We start from the raw sequence: 10,000 nt of genomic DNA, 5'->3' as shown, positions 1-10,000 counted from the left end.
AATACAGATGTAATGGTACTAATGACTTGAAAGTTATAATTTGATAGGAATGTAAGTACATAATTTGATACAGCTGTGGGAACTTTACTATGTATCATTGTAAATACAGATGGTCTGGTTAAATGTGTCTTTTACGGGTATGCAGAACAGTGCAGAACTTTCGATTTTTTGTCTCTGAAACACTTGTGTGTTACATCTGCCATCACTTTACCCAAAAGCATGTTAGGTAGGCATCATTCACTGATATTTGATTTGATTTAGGACATTTTTTTCCCTTCTTTAAATATTTATTCTATTTTTCTTTTCGAGGCATTAATATTGGAAGTAGTCCTCATGGAAACTTTGGGGAAGCGGATATGACATTTATTTTACTTTTTTACTTTTGAAAATTGCGTGTTTTACACTTTAGTGACATGAATAAACCCCACATCCATAGAAAAGGTGATATTAAAAAAAGTGCATGTCAATTATTCATAGATTAATATTTAAAATTTGATTTTTCTTTGATATGTGCATGAAAATTTCTACAAGATTGATATGATACTTTCTGCATGTTATTTCATAATGAAATATTTAGTTATTTGCAACCTATATGCATTTTAGATGCACCATAGAAAATATCTGCTTTGACTTCATAAGTTGTTGTTCATTGAGATATATTACAATACTAAAGATTAAAGTACAATCCATGCAGAATAAGTAATTGAATATTACTAAAGTTTAGATTTAATTGACAGATGTTATTATTTCACTAATTTCCAGATGCATATAGTGTTAATATTTTGAATTTAAAAGTATGTTTGTGTTTGTTTATGTGTATGCATCTGTGTGTGCTGCATGCATATGGGTACAAATATGTATGTATGTATGGGTAGGCCTGTATATATACTCATGCCATCATGTGTATGTATTTGTGTATACTTGCATGTGTCTCATGCCAGTATATATAAGTGTGTATATATTGATATGTGAGCTGATGTGTGGTTTTCTCGAATGTTGACATGTGTTTTATGAAAGAGGATGCTCATTACCCCCCCTGAGAAATGCAAGACATTGTGAAGACCCTTGCTGTGAATCTGAATTTATGTTAGTGCATCTCCTTAAAAGTAACATTTTAGGCATACACACAAACTGTGTGTATCTGGCCTCACATATTATTTGAATTTTTTGTTTCCATACATCTTCTTTTTCCTTAATTATGTGCTAAATACGCTGCTAGGTGAATATATAAAGTGACACACTTCGCACGCTGATTGGAAAGAACATGTAATCTTCTTTGCTTATTATTATTTTTTTCTTATGTAATAAGTGCCTTTTTTCCTTATTATATCAAGGCCAACATATTTTATTTTGTCCATCAAACTAGGTAGAAGGTCAACTTGTCTCAGGGTTAAATCTGAAAGGAATATTATATTTGCGATGTCCAACATGAAGGAGCACTTTTTAGTCAGTTCACTTGTGTCTCGGAAAGAATAGGTATATCTATGAATAGTCTTTATGATTTGAAAATTCTCCTTGTTTGCTTCTCAGACTTTTCACATCTTATAATTTGCATATTTTAAAACTTCAGTATGTCACCCCGAATATATCTCATGGAGGTATTGCCCATTATAATGAAAGGAAGAATGAGTTGCCATAGTACATCTCCAGAGTGGGTTTAAGTGTCAGTGTGAGTGAAAATTTCTAGATGTGGACATTAATCTTGTGGATGCTAATTGATATGTGATGTATTTTTACTTTTTTTCCAATTTTGATATTTTCTGCATATATTGTGATGTGCATCAAAAATGTGGTATATGTATTCTTCTTTATTTTCCTCTAAGATGAAGCTGATTTACAAATGTCTGAAATCTACACTAAAAACTACATTAGTTTGTCACAAAAGGTTTTTAGTTCATATTGTAATTGAAATCAGAATTGTAGAACTTGAGAATGCACTTGAAATTGATCAATAATGTCTTGTACAAGTTAAATATTCATCAGCTGAGATATTTCATGTATAAACAGAATAAAGTGTATTGTATAATGTGACAGAAATTGGTTCAAATTATTTTTAGAATAATTTTAGAGGAAATATTTTTCCAGAATTATACATTTCTTAATACCATATATAAAATGCATTGCTATTCCTTTTGGATTAACGCACAGATTACAGTATCCACTTTTTTTTTCTTTTTCTCAAGACTTACTGAACATAGGGCACCTTGTAAAGTGAACAATTATGAGCAATACAGCAATTTATAGAACAAGTCAGCACTGTTTAAATGCCAAAACCATACACACAACTTATTCAGCATGTCAGATTTGTACAGACTTTTGTACTTTTCCTTAACAGGATATTTTTGTTTGCTTTAGTTCCCACAGTATTACATCATTTCCTTGGTGTCCCACAGGACAAGCAGTTTGGGAAAGTCCAGCTCTACTTCCCCCACGAGAACCCCAAAGCTGAGGTGGAGACGCAGATCAAGCCATACAAGACGTATACATTACAGAGAGCCTATAAAGGGGAGTCCTACTTTTGGGGGTTGCTTCCTCAACAAGGGGACCTCCTACAGTTCACCTTCGATCCTCCGGTTGTGATCAAAGGGTGAGTCGTGTGAAGAGATGCTCGATGGGACGGTTACTGGTAGATATTTGTGAAGAGGAAAACTCGGGTCAAAATAAGTTAGAGCAGAACCATGGTATGAGAAAATGAGGTGGACAGTTGGCAATTTAAAAATACAAGAAGGTGCCAGCGGTAAATTAAAGATTATGTGTCTGCTAAATGTGATGATCATACATGTGATTTTCAAGTCATTTCTTTTACCAGCATCACTGATTTTATTTGTGCTACTGAAAGAGGCATGTGAAAAAGAAATTCTCGTTTCCAGTATCAAAAGAAGACCAGCTCTCATGTCGGTTATCAGTTTTTCTTTCTTTGGTTTCATTGAATTTGCTAACATGGTATTTCATGATTGTTAATTTTTCCAAAGACATTATACTGATAAGCTACTATTTAATTTGTGCAATAAAGATAAGGAACATAATGCTAACATAGATGGAAACCAGGGAGTAAAATTCAGAAAAAAGGGATTGTATAAGAAAAAAGAATCTATCTATCTATCTCTATGTATCTATATTTATATCTATTTATATCTATATCTTTATCTGTGTCTGTCTATCAATATCTATCTATACTTATCATTATTTGATATAATCCCAATAGTACAAGATATGTAGTACATAAAGAAAAGACATAAAATCAAACCAGAATCACTTACAAAATACACAGAATATAAGGCAGTCTCCAAGTAGAACTAATATTCATCATTAATCATTTTTATTCATCTTTAATTAATTTATAGAAACCTGTTATATTTTCAGCATTTGATTAGTTTCCCATTATCCATGCTATACTCCTGTACAATACATACATTCCCAGAAATATACAGTTTATCATTAATCACTCATGTAAAATGAACACAGTATACACAAAAATAGACCAATATAAAACTAATATGAACATGTGGGATAGAATTAATTTGATTTATTTTTTCCTTGCAGGTTCCTCTTTCGTAGTGGGAATGTTGAGCATCCATCCGACAGACTGTATAACACAACAGTAGAGGTGCTTCCTGTACAGCCATTTTCCAACATCCCTGCCGTTGCTGCGAAAAAATACAAAATTACTGAAGATAAATATATGATAGTCGGTAAGTGAATTGGAATGCCCTCTTCAATAACATATATATTATTATTATTACATTTTTTTAAGTGAAAAGAATTGATGAATTTAGCAAGAGCACAAGGAATTCTGTGGTACTCATTATAGAAAATTGAATTTATAAGAAATCTTATTCATTAATTCAATTTTAGTATAAATATTTTTACTGTTTTTGATGAATATATATATATATATATATATATATATATATATATATATATATATATATATATATATATATATATATATATATATATATATATATATATCTGTTAAGCATGCATGGCTGTATTTTTTTTATTATTGTAATTATCTATATATTTTTCTTTTTTTCTATGTTATTCTTTCTAATATCTACAGGTGACTTTGATGATATGGGTGTAGCAGAGGGGTTAATAAATGGAGAATTAGGAGAAATTAAAACATTACGTCTACATGTCCATATAGACAGCGACAATTGGGCTATACTTAGTGAGGTAAGTTGCTTACTCTTAGTGTACAGCATCTGTATTTGTTTATGATTATATAACCCTATAGTCGAATTTTCTGGTTTTGCTAAACATTCGCTTATCTTTTTTATATTTAGAATACTATTTTAAATAGATGCTTTAAATGCATAAACAGTTACGATACTTTCTGTAAATTTAAGAAACATTTTGACTACCAAAATGTCTCAGTCTACCCTTTTTTAAAATGTTATTTATTTTTATTTTTATCCATCTTTAAGTTATTTATAGAAAATGATTCTATTTTCAGCATTTGATTAGTTTCACATTATCCATGCTATACTCCTGTACAATATGTACATTCCCAGAAATATACAGTTTATTTCTCATTATTTATATTGCATGAACATTGTACTTACATTCTTTAAAAAATTAGGTTATCTTCTATTATTAATTTCATCAATAGATTCACATTTTCTTTGTTTTATTTATTAATTTCATTAATCAATTTATTCATCTACTCACATGTTCTTTATTTTTCATCACATGTTGCAGATTCACATTTTCTTTGTTTTATTTATTAATTTCATTAATCAATTTATTCATCTATTCACATGTTCTTTATTTTTCATCACACGTTGCAGATTCACATAGAAACTCCGGAAAAGAGGTGACCAGACGCTCCAATGGCCTTCACCTTCTGCGAGTGTCCAAGCATCTCGTGCCAGCAGTGACCAAGGCTCCATGTATGTTTCCAATGTGTATGAAAGTGATACAAAAAGACAAATGGGTGAAAGTTTTTAAAAATGGCCGGTAGCATTCTTGTTGATATTTATTACTGGTAATCAGATATTTTCGTATGAGAAGAACAAGATATATTCCATATATTGTGCTGAGGAACTTTTTTATACAGAATATATATATATATACATGTACACACATTTGTAGGCATATATGTTGCAAAAATATAGATTGACAGTGATCTGTGTCTACGGTCCTTATCGGAAAGGGTATAGGGCCCTAATATTTGAGAAATCTCATGTTCTAAGAGGCTGGATGTCATGTGATAGATAGTGTATTTCACAATAGATCTGATGGATAATAGACCTGTACGATTTAAAGATGATGTATAAAATACTGAGAAGTTTGTATCATTTATCATAATGTGTAATAATCTGGATGGATTATTGCTTCATTATCATGTGAATCTCATGACTTGATAGCTGTATTTAATCATTGCCTTCAGTTTTTTTCCTCTTATATATTTTTTTTTACACAGACATCATTCTCAGACTTTATATAAACCAACCCAACTGACCAAGTATGTCCATTTCTTGTGAATGTTTCATGCTAGAAAAAATAAATGAGGGAGGAAAATGTTCGAGGCGATAGAAGATAATATGCAGTTGTGATAGAGAGGATGTTTCATTCAAGAAGAGGTGTGAATATTTATATATATATAAAACATATAGATGCCTGGAGATTATAGATATTTAGTAATTTGTTTCAGTCGGAATCTCAGTTATCCTTCAGAAGAGGAGGAATTGTTGCTGTATAAGGTGCTTCGGTAGAATTAGATTGTTAAGAATATGAATCTGATGTTACAGTGGGTCTGGTAGGTAACCTAGTTTTATTTTGGTATATCCTTATTTTATTTAAGCATATCCCTATGTGAGTGGTACACTTTGTTGTCAATTTACATTTATTTATTCAGCCATGCTTTATAAAGATTAGTATCAAGTCTTCAGTTCTTTTTCCATATTTTGTTTTGTAGAAAAATAACTTATAAAATTCATTCACAGCAGATTATCATATCCTCCCCTCCATACATAAAACCATAATTATCTGCATATGTATATTTTGAAGCCACACTTCATCAGTTGACGTTCATCACACCTAAATGAATGGCATTTTGCATTTCATCAGATATTACAAAGAGTGGTTATGTAACCTCAAACGCATTTTTTCGCCTCAGTCTTATAGTTTGCCACATGATATCAGTCATCGCATTGTAGTATTTAAAGAACTAGTGTAACCACATAGCTAGAGTGGCCTGATAGTGCCTTTTATAAGATATGAAACACTTGATATGATGAAATAACTTTTGTCTAGTTCCTGTTGTGCAAGAAAATGAGACTGTAAAAAAAAAGGTGTTTTTAATTAAGATAAAGAATATATATCTTAATTTTTGCTGCAAAGATTGAAAGCATTCATACACAGAAAAACAAATAGACAAATCAAGAGAAAAAGATATTCTGTACAAGAGCAAGGAAAGGTTTTTGTGAGTGGTATCTGCCATGTTAGGTTCTTGTAAATAGAATGTTTATATAGTGACAAGTTATTTTGATTTGGTGCTTCTATTAGATGTATAGTATATTTTACTCTGGTTCTTATTTGTAGCACCAGCATGTTTAAGAGAGTAGAGAGAAAATGGTTGCTGTCTGAGAAAATTTAATTTCTTTCCATTGTGAAAAAATGGGAAAAAACTTTTAAATAATTGCATCAGAGTCTATTTGTAATATTCTGTATCTGTGTTTAGTTGCATTTTAAAGAAATAAGAGTAGCATTAGAGTATATGAAATTTCAATGCTTTAATGCAATAGATTTGTTTAGATTATATACAGCAAAGAATATAAATATAGTTTGGAACATTTCTGTTTGGGAATCAAAATTTGCTGTTTGTATTACTTATATAATTACACAATGGGACTAAATGTACTTATAGATTTTATAGAGGTATATACTGAGAGAGAAAAAGTTGTACAGTGGTTGATTTCTGTAATTTGTTATTTATTATTCTCATTATCATTTTAAAGAGGTGCTTTTAGGTATTTTTCTTATAAAGGAGGCTTTGGCACAACATATTTTGATTTCAAAAAGCTGAAAAAAGGTAACAATGAAAAGTTTCCATAGCTTCATAGAGGATCACTTCATACACAATTTATTTTGAATTGCTATATACTTAACATACTGAGTTTCGTCAAGCATTCATATGTCTATTTTTTAATGAAATATAGTTATTTTTAATCGCCCTTCCTCTTTGTTTTTTTGGGTGTAACATAGTGTTTTTTGAATAATCTGTTATTCAGTACTTAGATTTTATTAACTAATACCTATTTCTTTCAAGGGCTATCTTCTTTCTGTAAGTGTTAAGTTATGGCATATATGTACTTAAGAATTTAGGAAGAAAAAGTTATATGTATTCAGATATTTTAACACAGGTATATATATATTTTTTGTTATTAACAGATTAACTTGCACATTTTGAATAACTGGGACACTATTTCTACTTGGTTTATTTCCTTCTTCCTTTCTTCTTTCATTCTTGTAGCAGAAACTTTCATTTATGATTTAACTTTGTATAAAGGGTTCAAAATTTTTGAATGAGTTTGTTCATATTTGGAATTCAGCATAGATGGTGCCAAATGTCTCACTTTGTTTCTAATAAAACTATAACAAATTTGGTATTTTTATATCCAATATAAAAAAAAAACTGATGTGCAAAATATAGTCTAATTGACAATACTTGGCATTGCTCATACACCATGTGTGTATGCATATATGTATGTACATATCTGTACATATGTATATATATATATGTGTGTGTGTGTGTGTGTAAGGTCTATATAAGTATTTACATAGACTTTGTGTGCGTGTGCGTGTTATCACCATCATATAATCATTATCATCATCGTTATCAATATTATTATCATCTTTATCATTAGCATTATCATCATCATCATCATCAGGTAGTATTGGAAATGCAACCCCGCACCTAATTTAAAGAATCTGAGCTTACCAAGTGGTATAACACATCATCCTATGAAAGTTTTCTTCTATACCATTTCCTGCGCAAATTGATAATAACGGTGTTATAGAGGGTATAAAAAATCGACGATTTTTAGGAGCCACAGTAACCTTTCGGCTCCAGCGCCGCGACACAATGACAAAAAGTCGTTAAAGGCGACGGTAAATCGGACGGATTTGTAGCGGATGACGTATGCGAGGGAAATCAAATGAGCCAATTAGATTCGTGCGTGAAGGTGACGTGAACATAGACACCCAATAGAACCAATCAGGTATGGAATAGATCCTCACGTGACAATAGAAGCTGGACCTAGGAGAAGCCGTTTGAAATTCAAATCAGTTCCATCATGGCTTGACAGTGTATAGGTTGTGAGAACAATTATTTCGATTTCATCGCGAAATAACAAAACGAAGCAAGCTTACTGTATGTACGAGATTGCAGTGTACTTCCAGTGGAAGTACAATGCCTGCACTGTAAGACACCGTGTCACTAAGGAAAATACAGACGACAGTGAGTTTGTGATGCATGGAAAAGAGTCCCAAACACAAAACGAAGAAAGCAGTATAACTTCACTTAAAGCAATCGCAATTCCCGCCAAAAACGACCTGGATGACTCCGACGATCTCAGTGACCCGCAGTCTGGGCCGTCTGGAGTTAATGCTTAAGGTAAGATGTGGTTCAAACTGTTCCTGGGTCTGGGCTCTCTCCTGCCGGAGTATACGAGGTGAAGATTTTGCTGATCAGGCGGGGGTGGGGGTCGGCAGTCCCGCTTAAAGGGGGTTTGAGGGGACGGAACCCCTTTTAAAACCTGGGAATGTGTTAATATACAATGTTTGCTAGTATTCTAACGCTATTTCTCGAAATTTTCTGATATATAGCCCTATATCTTAGATATGCTTCGTTTGCGAAGGAAACGATTGCTAGATTCGTTCGAAACACGACGAAAGCCATTGGCAAATTATTCTATTCACTCAAAAAATGGTGTGGGGTTTGCATTTTCAAATTTACCCATCATGATCATCATCTCATCATTATTATCATAACATCATCACCACCACCATCATTGGAAAGGCAAGAAGTCGACCTTAGTGCAGGGGAATAAAAAGGTCCTTGACGTGTTGGTTTATTGAGGGTGTTAGTCGTAAAACCCCACGAGAGTGACCTTTGTCAGGTACCGAGGACACCCCCGTGTCTCGTCCATCTGCTTGTCCTTATATACAGACTCCGGGAGATGCTTATTTCAACCGTGACAAAGGGGGAGCGGGGGGGGGGGGAGTTCACAGGGTTTGCTCGAAGGGGTGATGTAAGTCACCCTTGGGTCAGATAGGCTTGGGTGTGGCAGGTGCGGAATCAGCTGTTTCCTCTGGCGATGGAAACAGAGAGAGGACTGTGCCAGGTAGGTACACCTTTCGTTTCAGCCAGAGACAGATGTGTGGAACGGTATTGTTTACTAATATTATCATCACCATCACTATCGTTATCATCACCATCATCATTGCCATTATCATCACCATCACTATCGTTATCATCACCATCATCATTGCCATTATCATCACCATCACTATCGTTATCATCACCATCACTATCGTTATCATCACCATCATCATTGCCATTATCATCACCATCGCTATCGTTATCATCATCATCATCATTGCCATTATCATCACCATCAATCACCATCATTATCATTATCCCACCCCTCCATCCACCCACCCACCCATTCATCCATTCATCCATACACCCCTCATACACACACGCCAAGGAGCCTCACCCATTTGTCTCCACGGTCTTTGAAAGCCTTCAGGAGGTGTCTTTCCGAGTCCCAGTGGCGCGCTTGACTTCAAAGGGAGCAAAAAAAGCAGTTCTCTCGGCGCTGCCTGGACTCTGAAAGCATTTACTTAATTGCCTCTCTATTGTTGTAGCGCAGAGCGTGAATTGGGTATTGGAGGGAATCTTTTTTTTTTTTTTTTTTTTTTTTTTTTTTTTTTTTTTGTGAATGCTATGGGATGACTTATAACACGAACGCACGTGCGCTTATACATA

At 33.2% G+C, this 10,000-nt stretch overlaps 1 protein-coding gene across 13 annotated transcripts in view; it reads left to right on the top strand.

Annotated features, from left to right (window-relative positions):
* Mgat4a (alpha-1,3-mannosyl-glycoprotein 4-beta-N-acetylglucosaminyltransferase a) overlaps positions 1-7,609 on the top strand; it is a 192,801-nt gene extending 185,192 nt beyond the window's left edge. For all 13 annotated transcript variants that reach the window (XM_070128332.1, XM_070128333.1, XM_070128334.1 and 10 more), the window contains exons 11-14: positions 2,394-2,587; positions 3,544-3,692; positions 4,064-4,179; positions 4,794-7,609. In XM_070128332.1, coding sequence (XP_069984433.1) covers positions 2,394-2,587; positions 3,544-3,692; positions 4,064-4,179; positions 4,794-4,823 — 489 coding nt within the window. In that variant the 3' untranslated portion in view covers positions 4,824-7,609. The remainder of the gene's footprint in view (positions 1-2,393; positions 2,588-3,543; positions 3,693-4,063; positions 4,180-4,793) is intronic.
* The last annotated feature ends 2,391 nt before the right edge of the window (positions 7,610-10,000 follow it).

This window comes from Penaeus vannamei, chromosome 12 (assembly GCF_042767895.1).
Source record: "Penaeus vannamei isolate JL-2024 chromosome 12, ASM4276789v1, whole genome shotgun sequence".
Taxonomy (NCBI): Eukaryota; Metazoa; Arthropoda; class Malacostraca; order Decapoda; family Penaeidae; genus Penaeus; species Penaeus vannamei.
Note: the sequence above shows the minus strand (reverse complement) of the source record. Positions and strands in the feature narration are given on the sequence as shown.